The sequence below is a fragment of the Propithecus coquereli genome, unplaced genomic scaffold (genome assembly GCF_000956105.1).
Source record: "Propithecus coquereli isolate 6110/MARCELLA unplaced genomic scaffold, Pcoq_1.0 Scaffold7, whole genome shotgun sequence".
NCBI lineage: Eukaryota > Metazoa > Chordata > Mammalia > Primates > Indriidae > Propithecus > Propithecus coquereli.
In genome coordinates, this window is record NW_012153062.1 from 1847815 (window position 1) to 1861075 (window position 13261).

General features: G+C 32.9%; 1 protein-coding gene across 1 annotated transcript in view; it reads left to right on the forward strand.

Moving 5' to 3' along the window:
- LOC105823868 (dihydropyrimidine dehydrogenase [NADP(+)]-like) overlaps window positions 1–13261 on the forward strand; it is a 256534-nt gene that overhangs the window by 37980 nt on the left and 205293 nt on the right. The window contains exon 2 of the mRNA XM_012661139.1: window positions 7538–7648. Within this exon, the coding sequence (XP_012516593.1) occupies window positions 7538–7648 (111 nt within the window). The remainder of the gene's footprint in view (window positions 1–7537; window positions 7649–13261) is intronic.

Genomic DNA, 13261 nt, shown 5'->3' on the forward strand with positions numbered 1-13261 from the left:
ACAATACAATGTTGTTTTGAAATCAAGGTATTTATGCCGAATTATGACAAAAAATGAGAAAAGCATGGTTTTTATTGCTTTATTATTTTTTTTTTTTTTGCCTGATACAAGGGAAAGTAGGAGATGACTTATAGAGGTCTCAGGATAAGCCATCAAAGAAAAATTTAAGCATAATTTAAGTAAGACAAAATTTAATTGACCAACTTAAGCCTGTACATCCAAAATGTCAGTATGTGTATATCATTTTAATGTCTCAGAATTATAGTAATGACCAGTATTGGATAGGAAACATTTATTTACAATTTCATATGCAAAGGGTGAAGGAAGCTTAATGGTACATTATGTTTGGATAATCACTGTTATGACATAAAACAAAAGCCATATTTTTATAAAGAGGATATGTTGGTCAAGTAGCTTCCTGAAATTGGAATTCAAGCTCTTGAATAATACTGAAGCTCCAATATTTTAGGATAAGATTTAGTGCTTTTATTTGTGAGGTGTTTGTAATCAATATGTACTCCTCTTTGTACTCTCAGTAGTAATACAGAAAAACTTCCCTCAGATGCAGAATTCTACTTTGTGTGTTTTGGCATTCCAACTGCTTCCCAGAATACTGTTAACAGACCAAGCAGTGACAATACATAATTCTGATTTGATTTCATGTATATTTGGCTCTGGATCATATTCTATCATTTCTTAAACTAAATAAAATTAGTGTAGTTAAATTTTCTCAAATTCTGTTTTTCTACCTCTAGAATCATCAGTATGTTTCTGTTGTGTTACTGAAAATGATTGGGAAAGCCAAAGGCCAAATTCTTTGACAAGAGAAAATCTCCTTCTATAAGTAATATATCCTATATCTGAAAGGGTTAATGGGCTTCTTAAAAGTGCTCAATTTATCCAGATAGGGGACCTGTGACCTTGTTAGGACCTGGCTTTTGTCATTTCTTAGGAAGAATGCAATTTAGAACTCTCCTGTATTATTCTTGTAGCTGCTTAGTTATTGATGATACTGACTTTTAGTTTTTAAAAGTCTTGGTTTTCAAAATTATTTTTAAAATCTTTCAACCATTCACGTCCTATATTTTTATTTTATATCACTTTTCATTTGGGATATTATTAAGTCAAATCCTTGGTAACCATTCTCCATAATCCAATTTATTTTTTACCCAAGATCCATCGAATTCAACTCACTGCCTTTTTGCAAAAGGTTAACCTAATATTTCATGTTCTGTTATACTTTCTACTTATGCTATGTCAAAGAAAAGTCACTGTGATAAGCAGCCAATAAACTACATTCAGCATGCATATTCTCAAAAGTTACATTACTGTGCCGACATAGATAAACATAATCATTTATCACAATATGGATTCTGGAAGTAAGAACTAAAATAAATGCAGCCATCTTTCTTGCATGTTACCTGGGTTGTTTGTTTTAAATGTTGGTCAGAATAACTATCTTCAAAAAATTTGTCTTTTTATTTCTCAATTTGAATTAATTTATAAGATTAGTAATGGTTCAAGGCTGAATAGACAAGCAAAAAACTGTATTTTATGAGAAGAAAATGTTTTCAGTCTTTTGTATAAAAATGAGATTACTTGGATTTTCTAATATTGGCTTTTGTTAGTAGGTTGCTTTGGTATGATTTCATCATAAAAAATAAATCATTTAAAACTATAGCTTTATCGTGTGTTCATTATCCAGAAGACACAGATATCTAACTTGATAGAATGAAGAAATATGTCTGTCATGTCCAGAAATTAATAAAAAAAATCTTATCACATTTATATTGTGCTAATACAGCAAGTCTTAGTAATATTTATTAGAGTGAATATAGTATACAGCTAAATCTACTGAATGTAAAATTTAGTCAGTTTTTTTGGTAATGGTTTTATTGAGATATAATTCACATATCAACAATTCACCCGTATAAAGTATAGAATTCAAAGGTTTAGTGTATTCACAGAGTTGTGCCACTATCACGATAATCATTTTCATCACTCCAAAAACAAACCGCATATCCTTTAGTAGTCACTCCAGTTTCTCTCCAATTCACCAGCCCTAGCAACCACTAATCTACTTTCTGCCTCTATAGATTTGCTTATTCGGGACATTTTGTATAAATGTAATCACACAACATGCGGTATTTTGTAACCAGCTTTTTTTGCTTAGCATAATGTTTATATGTTCATCACATTCCGAAGTTCCCAAATTTCTTTCTGTTATTCATATCTAATTCCATTTCATTGTGTTGGAGAACTATTTTGTATGATCTAATTCTTTTAAGTTCACTGAGGCTTGTTTTTTTACCTAGCATATGGTCCATCCTAGAGAATGTCCCATAAATACTTGAGAAGAATGTATATTTTCCTTTTTTGGATTGGAGTGTTCTATAGATATCTATTAGGTCTTGTTGATTTATAGTGTTGTTCAAGTCTTCTATTTCCTTTATGGTCTTCTCTATAATTGTTCTATCCATTATTTAAAGTTGGCTACTGAATTCTTCAACTATTATTGTTTAAATGTCTGTTTTTCCTTAAATTTTGTCAGTTTTTACTTCATGTATTTTGGGCCTTGTTGTTAGGTACATATATGTTTAAAATTGTTATATATTCCTGCTAGATTGAGCCTTGATCATTCTAAAATATCCCTCTTTATCTCTAGTAACATTTTTTGTTTAAAATTTATTCTAATAGTAGTGTGGGCACTCCAGATTTCATATGGTTGCTATTTATATGATGTATCTTTTTTCATCTTTAACTTTCAATCTATTTGTGTCATTGGATCTAAAATGTGTGTCTCCTACAGACAGCACACAGTTGCATCTTGATTTTTATTTAGTCTGATGATATACATTTATACTGGCTGTTATAATTTCATAATTACCTATACTTTACTATTGACCTTTGTTTTTTCTTGTGAATTTGAATTACTGTTTGTGGTTACTTTCTGCCTGAAGAGCTTCCTTTAATAATTCTTATAACACACATCCACTAGTAACAATGTTATGTTTATCCAGAGAGGGTCCCCTCTCTGCGTAAATTGAGCACTTTAAGAAAAGATAATGTAATGTTTTTTTCTTGTGCATTTTTTTGTTTTTCTGTGAATGTCTACATTTTACCTTTATTTTTGAAAGATACTTTTATTGGGTATGGGATTCTTGGTTGACAATTCTCTTCTTTTAGTGCTTTGTGTGTCTCATCCCACTACTTTCTGGCCTCTTGTTCTTGATGAGAAGTCAACTGTTAAAGTTATTGGAATTCTCTTGTACATGATGAGTCATTTTTCTCTTGCTACTTTTAAGATTTTCTCCTTGCTGTTGACTTTTAGTATTTTGACTGATATTCTTTGTGGAGATCTCTTTTTAGTAATCTTATCTCACGTTTGTTGACCTTCAGGGGGATGTCATTTAATATTTTGTTCTGCTTTTCAAAAAATTAAATTGGGCAAATATTCAGCCATTATATCTTATTTTTTTTTCCTTCTTTTTCTTTTCTTCCCCTTTTGGTACTCTCATTACAGTGTTTTGGTTTACTCAATGGCATATCACCTGTCTCTGAGGCTCTGTTATTTTTTGTTTATTCTTTTTCTCTTTGTTCTTCAGATCGTGTAATCTCTAAATTTATTGATTTTTTTTTCTGCCAGTTCAGATTTACTGTTGAGGCTCTCTAGTGAATTTTTCTTTTCAGTTATTTTTCTACTTCAGAATGTTCATTTGGTTCTTTTTTATAATTTCTATCTCTGTAGGGATATTCTGTACTTGATGAGAGATTGTCACCATACCTTCTTTATAATGGCTGCTTTGAAGTCTTTCTTAAATTTGACACCAGGGCCCTCTCAAAGGCAGTTTCTGCTGCCTGGCTTTTTTTCCCTTTGTGTATGTATCACAGAATTCTGTTTCTTTGCATGGCTTGTAATTTTTTAAATTGAAAACTGAACATTTTAGATAATATATTGTAGCAATTCTGGATACTAATACCCCTATGGGGGAGCTTATTGTTGTTGTTTGAGTATTTGTTTAGTGACTTGATAGACTATTTTAGGGAAATATGTTTTCCTCCAGTGTGAATCTCTGATATTATTCTCACAGAGTGCAGTCTTGGACATATGCACAGTCATTCTGGGATGACAGTGGTTATAGCAGGGCTCTCTTTGCCTTTTTCTCTCATATCTCTGTTAAATTGTCAGCCTTTTTTGCTAGCACACCCATCTCTTAATTCCACTGATTTCTGGTTGATTTCTCTATTATTTTCGACAATATTGTGAGATAAGAATTGTTCTGCAGCGCATGATTTCAATTGAATTTGGGCCCATTTGCAGGGGTGGGTTGTGAGGTGAGTCCTTTGAGGCTTTCTGTGACCCTAAGAGGCTCATCTTAGCTGTCTATTTCCCTGTTTCTCCTTGGTGAACTATCTGCCTTATGGTTTAGTTTATTGCTTTCATGGAACTATGAGCCTCTTCTTAATTTTTTGCCATCAAAATTTATATTGTTTTCAAGAGTACTCTTAGGCTTAAACTTCCTCACATTTGGGTTCAAATAAAGTCAGTTCATTTGTGGAGAACTATCTGTTCTTATGGACTGCCTTTTCTGGTAAAATCTCTGGGACACATCTCCAAAGGTGGGGATATGGTCAGTAGCCTGATTCTCTCAGAGTGACATTCTTGCTTTATGAGCAAGGTGCTGGCTATGGGCAGTAGCCTCTGGTCTTCTCAGCTTACTGCTCCTGTTCTGCAAAAGCCAACCTATAAGTGACTTGAGATATGGGTGATCAGGGCCCAGTGTTATCGGCATGTTGTTGCGGAGATAGAGCCTCTGCTTTATGAGTAGGGACTGGATGGAGCAAGGGAACTCCTGATCTCTCAGGTGCACTTTCCTGGAGTTTAGTCTCTGTGTAGCACGGGGTTGGGGAGGAGACGAGAAATGCTGGAAGCCTGCCCCTCCCTGGGAGATACCATAGCCCTCAACTAGAGGTGTGGTGGGGGGTGCAGAGGGAACCCCGTGTTCTTGGCTGCACTCATCTGAGGTAGAATGACTATCACTCTGAACTGGAAGGGAGGAGGATAGGAGTGGGTTATACTTCAGATGCCACAGACCCTCATTCCTTTTACCAGGTTTAGATTTTCTTGAAATAATATTTCTTCATTGGCTGTTTGCCTTTAAGACAATTTCCATGACTTTGAAAGATTGTTATTTTTACTATTTTTTATTAGTTATGTTTGTTTTTCTGGGAGTTGGTTTACAGAAGTCCTCACTCCACCATTCCAAAAAAGTGACCTCCTAGTGGTTATATTTTAAAAGAAAACAATTATTTACTGAGTTCTTCAGATGACATTTAATACTGTTTACACATGAGGTTAAAATATTTTCTACCAAATACCTCAAAAAGTAACTTAAATATACACTTCATCTTTGGGTGAATTTAATTGTAAGTCCCACACTCAGAAGAACTGAGTTCTAATTCAATTCCTGGTGCATATTAGCTGTGAGGTCTTTAGCAGTTTACTTACCCACCTTCAACTTATTTGCTCATCCAAAGTATTGAGATAATAGCAGCTGTTCATCAGTTAAATTAGACAACCCATGTGAAAGCTATTAAACTTTTAAACTCTAAAACCTTAAAATGGAGAGTATTGTTATTACCACTTTAAATCAAATGCAGAATGAAATGAAGTGCCTCTTTTCTGATTTTATTCTTATCTAAGAATATTAAATATAAAATTTATCTTAGAGAGTCATTTGTTATAGTTCCATGATTTTTAAATCCTTCATATTATCATGTAATAAATATTCTTATAAAATCAGCTAGGATATCACCTAGCAAATGATTACTTTAGAGAAGTTTATTGTAGAATTACAACAGTGGAAGGGAAAACAATATTTTTAATATATGTCTAGTCGTATACTAAATTGTCTTATCTAGTTATTTATTTTGTTTTTTTTGTTAGTTTCCTATGAATCACAATAAGGGTTCATTTTCATCTGTGAAAAAGATGAATGTGACCCAGTAATTTTCAAAGAATCATAGAATCTGGATTTGGAAGGTAATTTTGGAGTTGGTCAAATCTAGTAGGAATTTCATTCTCAGGACTCCTGTGAAATTTCTACCCAGCCCCTGCATGAACAAATCGTGGGTGGACAACTATTATTAAACATAGGCTCTAAATTCCATTTTCACTCCACTTTAATTTTTAGGTTGTTTTTGGTTTAGAAAATATGTACCATGCATTTCATTTATTCTTTACCACAGTTTTCTAGTTCAGGTGTTGCCCCATTTTACATATGAGAAAACCAAAGATTAAAAAAGATAACTGGTTTACTCAAAGTTATATGACTAGTATGAATTAAAAACCAAATTCATGATTTTTGAACCACTGTTTCACAGGCATGAGCATGTGTTACCTACTTGGTGCTGCCTATCAGACATTCAAAGATTAAAAAGAAATCTTTAATTCCTCAACTCAAAGAATTCACATTTTAGGAGGGAAGAAAAATTCTTAAAGCAGCAGTTACTGTTTAGATTGGTATACTTAGGTAGAGATTTTTGCATTGTCTAAGATGAAAAAGACCGATCTAGATTAGTCTGGGGAATCTTCCTGGAAGAGGAAGACTTTTGAGATGAATATCTTCTAAAATAACTGCAATAATATTGACTAGAGTGACTTCTAATACAATCTCAGCTTCCCCTTTTTAATTGGTATCTGAATCCAAGTTTTCCTCCATTTCTACAATCTTGGTTCTGCATTCTTTACTAATACAAAATAAATTAAATGTCTTCCATGTGAAGCTCTTAACTTACTGAAAACCTTGTCTCTCCTAAATCTTTTCTCTTGGTTTTTCTTCAGATATTACATATTGCTTTACGATATATAAACATTGTTGTAAGATGCTGGAAAAAATGTTAACTGAATTAAAGAGGATTGTTTGCCACCATGGGTTCCTCCTCTATGGTGAAAGTACAGTTTGTTGTTGTTGTTGATGTTTATTTGTTTGTTTTTCCTGAAGATTTTTTTTTTTTACCAAGAATTGCTTTTGATAAATTAGTAAAATTGAAAATATAATAGGGATTACTCCATTCATATTTTGTCCAGTATTAGTCTATTAATATAAGCAAAGGTAAATTTGAGGAACCACATAACATTTTAGATGTACATTTTAGATTTTTGTCAATTCATACCATTAAAATTGTTTCTTGTTTATATATTTTTTCCTAAAAAAAAATGACTCATTAGAAAGAGTTAGAACTTTTCCATATGAATTTTTGTTGTATTGGGATCTTCCCATAGTGAATTTTTTTTTTTAAACCGAATATAGGATTTCTCACTTAGTTTTCTTAAACACTATCTTGCAAACTTTGGGTCATTCTTTTGATTTGTTTAGATCACATGTAATTTTCTTTTCTCTCATATTTTATAAGGGCTTTCTTTCCTAGCTAAGCTTTTATTTAGGGGAGTATGGAGGGAATCCTAAATAAAATTTTGATTATTTTAATGCCAACATATTTACATATGTTTATACATTGTTTATGCTGTCTTCAGAGCATCCTGGCTTTAAATCCTCGCACACAAAGTCATGCAATTCTACGTTCCACTTCGGCCAAGAAAGTAGACAAGAAACACTGGAAAAGAAATCCTGATAAGAACTGCTTTGTAAGTACCACTGATATGTGATTTCATGCCGAAAATGATTTCTTTCCACACATTGTAAGACAAGATTTTACTTATACTTAGAAATACAGTTAAGTTTATTAAAGTACACCTGTGATTTTTTTCATGTTTTGATATTTGACTAAACTGAAAAGTGTTTTTAATTTTATTGCTTTAACAATATTCTGAAATACTTAAAAATTATAAACAGGTTGAGCATCCCACATCTGAAAATAGGATGCTCAATTTTTAAGTATACTGAAATCCAAAATACTTGTGGTCCCAAGCATTTTGGATAAGAGGTATAAAACCTGTAAAGTTGTATTATTTTTTGTCGTTACATTAAATAGACAGTGTATCATAAACTCCAATCTGCCAAATTTTAAGAAAAGTCTCTATTTGTTCAAGTGGCAAGTGTAAATAGTAAAAGGAATTGTGTTAATTTACATTTTGGAGACAAACTCTTCCTAGCAAAATATTAAGAGGATTTTAGCAATCTTAATATAATGATACATTTCGTAAATTTTGTTTTTTCCATTAGAAAATGGGCATGTAGACATATATACAAATCATTTCTAAAACCCTGAGTATTGTGATGTCTCAAATGTGATTAAGATAAATATTTTTTAGAAAAGAAGAAAAAGTTTACATACACACTTTGTTTGTTTTTTTATGGGTCTTGTGCTGTTGCCCAGGCTAGAGTGTGGTGGTGTCATCATAGCTCAGTGCAACCTCAAACTCCTGGACTCAAGTGATCCTTCTTAGTTTGGTGCCAAAATATTTTTCTTAATGAACATCTAATATTTCCAGGGAAGTACAGGAACAAAACAATATTTCTCTGAGATTATTGCTAGAACGTTACTTAACTGAGCCTGTGAGATAATTACAACGCTGTGACTGTGAGACCATAAATGGGATATAAATATAACCTTAAAGGTCATATTTAAAATGTCATCTTAGGGTGTATAAATTTTTAAATTTGAGGAGAAATTTCTGTTTACCTGATTTCTCAAAATTTATTTCTACAAAATTAATATTCCCAAATTAATTAGTGAGACAATAGTATTAGCTTAACAGCTCTTTTGGAACTTTATATATACCTTATTATCGTATGTATTATTGTAGTTTGTTTTTATGTGCTTCTTTCTTTGTGCCTATATTATGAACTTTTTGAGGATGGCAATTGAAGATGTATGCTCATGTGTGTTTGTGTTTATCTAAGTTTTAATTTTTCTTTCATCAGCCACCCAGCAAAGTGTTTTGAATGAAAAAAAGAAATATAAACACTGAGAGACAATATGACATGAAAAGATCACTTAGCCACTTAAAACAGACCTGAATTTGAAATTCAGTTTTCCTTGCTCCAGTTTTGTGAGTTTTGCTTTCTACCAGAATGCTTGTCATAGAGGTCTCTGGAAGGACATCAGTGTGGTCCAAATTAGATCAAGGAATGGGCTATTATAAGGCATGATCCTGTATAATGATGTGAACATTTAAAGGGCATTGTGAAAAGAATTATATAATTTTGAAACTTAGAAAGCCCTTGAAGAGTATCAAGTCTCAATCTTTCATTTTAAAATGTGAGAACTAGGATCCAGAGACATTAGGTGACTTCCCTAAGGTTTCTCATTTATAAGTGATCAAACTATTCATGATCAGGATTTAATCTAGAAATAGAGGATTTCTCTGTTGTTATTGCTGTTGTTATTATTTTATGGAAATTAGCATTTTATTTCATAATGTGATCCTATAAATTGAGTTTCTTATTTTATCATTTTTTTTTTAATAACTGATCAAGGTTCAGTGTAAACAGCTTTCTCCATCAAATATACATTGGCACAAATTTTTAGAAAAGCAATTTGACAACATCTTTCACAATGTTCATTAATACTTATTAACTTGTTAGTTTGCTAGGGTTCCTGTAACAAGATATACAAACTAGTGGCTTAAACAACAGAAATTTATTTTCTCACAGTTTTGGAGGATAGGAGTATGATATCAAGATGTCGGTAGGTTTCATTTCCCAAGGCCTCTCTCCTTGGCTTGTAGATGGCATCTTCTCCCTGAGTCTTCACATGATCATCCCTCTGTATGTGCTTGTGTCCAAATTTCCTTTTCTTATAAGGACACCAGCTATACTGGATTATGACTCACCCTAATGACTTTATTTTAATTGCATCGTAAAAGACTCTGTCTCCAGTCACATTTTGAGGTACTAGGGATTAGAACTTCAACATATGTGTTTTGTGCAGATATAATTCAGTCCATTAACAATATCTTTAAATTATCTACCACTTAAATACAGTAATTCATCTTCTACTAACATATCTTAAGAAAAGAATTAGCAATGTAGTTAAGGTATAAAGAGGATTATCCTAGGCATTATTTATTCAGTAGAGAACAATGTGGGGGAAAACCCACTGAATTCCAACCGCTGGGTCATGGTTAAGTAAATTAGAGCAAATCCATTCAGTGGCAAATTGTGTAACCCATAAAAACTATTTTTTAAATAATTAATAATCTGGATAACTATTCACAATCTATGTTACAGGGAAAAAGCATGAAGCATCATTGCTTTTAGTAGTGATTATGTACACTTATACTAACCTTACCTTTATAAAGAATAGAAGAAAATATACTGAAATATTAATGGTGATTATATTTTTTTCTTGGCCCTTTTGTATATTGCAGGTTTTCTATAATGAGCAAGTATTAGTGGAAAAATAAAATGAAAGCTTTAAATTGATGTTAAAGTAATAATCTCACTTTATAAGATCAGGTTTGTTGCTCTGGGTGTATATCAGTTTGAAAACTCTATGTAATACACATGGATTGCCTAGAACAGTGAGGTTTATTCCCAAAGGGGAAATATGGAGCTATGGGTGAAAGTCATCCTCAGTGCAGTTAAAGAATGGTATGCCTGGCTGGGCACCATGACTCAAGCCTTTATTCTTAACACTTTGGGGGGCCAAGGCAGGAGGATCACTTGAGGCCAGGAGTTTGAGACCAGCCTGAGCAACAGAGTGAACCCTGTCTCCAAAAGAATAATGCTATTCCTTTGCTTTTTAATATTATCCTCTTTGTGCTTATATAAAAATGGAATGTAAGTATTACCAAAAGATATGATTTATTTTTTTAATTTATGAATTTTAATACTTATATTTTATAATCATTCATCTAAATTAAAAAGCTGTACGTTAAAACAAACATAACAGGAATGCTCACACAAAAGCACCAATGAAAGCTTGCTCTCTCTAGCCAAAGAGCCAGGAAAGGGGCAACTTTGTAAGGCAGAAAACTTTTAGACCATAACTGCTCTACTCCAACCGAACACTACGAAAAAAAAAAAAAGTGACCCCATCCCCATGGACTCCTACAAAAGCAAGTGGGAAACCTAGACTTCCACCCTGTAATGGGATGAGATGTTCCAACACTCCTAATGGTCTGGTTTCAGAAGACCAAGTAGGGAGCCAGGTCTTTTATCCCCACTAGCTAGCCTGTACCCAGTAACTGAGCAAGAAGGAGAAGCCAGTAAGGTATGAAATTTTCTTCTTACCTCATTGGCATCTCCTTGCTCTTTCATGGTTTCTTTGTCGATTAATCCTCATCTCACCCCTAAATATTACAGTGCCGGGAGCCCAAATCTCTCTCTTCCCACCATCCAATCTGTCTCTTTCTTTTAAAATATTCACTACATTGATTATCTCATTCTGTCTCCTCACTTTTAATACCACCTTTAGACTGATGATTCCTTTATTTATCTTTCTAGCCTGCATTTATATCTCTGACTCTATAACCAAATGCCTACTGAATACCTCCACTTAGTTGTCAAATCAGCATCTCAAACCTAACATGTTGAAAAAATCCAAATTATGATCTTGCCTCCAAAACATGTTCTCCCTGAAGAATTCTCCATTCATCCTTTCACTTAGAGCAAAATATTAGCATCTTCAATTTCTTCATTTTTCTCACCTCCCAAACTAATTAGAAGATCCTTTTGGCTATGCCTTCAAATATATCTAGCATCTGACTACCTGTTACCACCACCACCAATATGTTCACCTGGATTATTGCAATAGCCTTGAAACAAGTCTCCACATGCTTATAACCTTTCCCAATGAAGTCTATTCTTAATAATACATATGAGGAATTCTTTTAAAATTTCTGTACTCAGAATCTTTCACTGGTTTTCCAGCTTACTTGGAGTTTGTACAATTTCCTTTGCACAATTGTTATCTCAGAAGGTCTTCTCTGGCCAACCTAATTAAAACTCTAATTTGCCCTTCCTACCTATCTCTTCTTAGACTTCCATGCTTACTTTTTCCTCACAGCACTCATCACTAATATATTCTATTTTTTTACTCACAGTTTGTTTATTGTCTATATTTTCCCACTAGAATATAAAGTCTAAGAATACAGGAATTTTTGTGTTTTATTCATAATGTGTTTTGTTTCATTAGCTGTGTTACCAGTTTCTAGAATAGTGCCTGGCAAACAGTTGGTGTGCACTAAATATCCATTACATGAGTTCATGCATGCTTGAATGAATGAATGAATGAATAGGACTTTTCTGTTACTTATTCTTTAATACTAGATGTAAGGATTACATATTTTCTTGTATAGTGCTTTACAGTTCCCAGAGTACCTTTCTATATTGTGTTTGATTTTTACCATGAGGCATGTGGAAAACTCAGATTTGTTTCCTCATTTTACTGATGACAGTGACTAGGCTGAAAAATGTTAAATGATTTGCTTAAACTCATTAAAATTACTTAGTATTGCAGCCAGAGCTAGATACTGGTCATCTGTACCTAGTGTGTCCTTTCTTGTATGGTACTTTACCTCCTTAGAAAAGACAAATAAGATTATGAGAAAATATATATGTCAAAGTTAAGGAAAATGCAGATCGTAATGGTTGTCACATTTGTGACCAGTTACCTTGTATCTTTTCTGAAGATAACCAAAGAGTGACATTTTTAGCCAACTCCCTGACAACCAAATGTAAAGGCTTTATTTATTTATTTAAATTTTGCTTGATTTTCTAATTGGCTTTACAACGTTCTGCTTTTATTTGCTTCAGATAATCAACTGACTTATCACTCTTTGCACATCTGCATCAGGGTTGTGGGTTAGGTTTCTTTGAAGTCCCAGAGAAGAAGTTTTTTTTTGAGGCATTGTGTAGTCTTCTCTCACTATCCTTCTTTCTTCCTTTTTTCTATTTCTTTTGTGCTTAAAGCATCTATATTTCAGGTATCGTATTGGATGCTATTCAAAGATAAATAAAATCCTCAAAATAGGTATTCTAAAATTGTTTATGAAAATACATATAAATTTCATGTAATGAATAAATTATAGGCTTCTTAGAAAATAGGCATCTGTTTGACTTATGAAAGTGCCCTAAGAATGGCAATTCTACAACTTTTGCCCAGGAATTTCTTCACTTGGCAATTTAATACCATTGTAGTACTAATGTAAATTCTGAATTCAGTAAGGAATTCAAACTGGCAAATGTGTTTAGACTGGTTAATGAAGCATGAAGCAGTTATTTCCAGTATCTTTTAAGCAGGTGTTCTATAACTGCTGTTTATTTTTGCCATTTTTGAAAATGTCGAACGG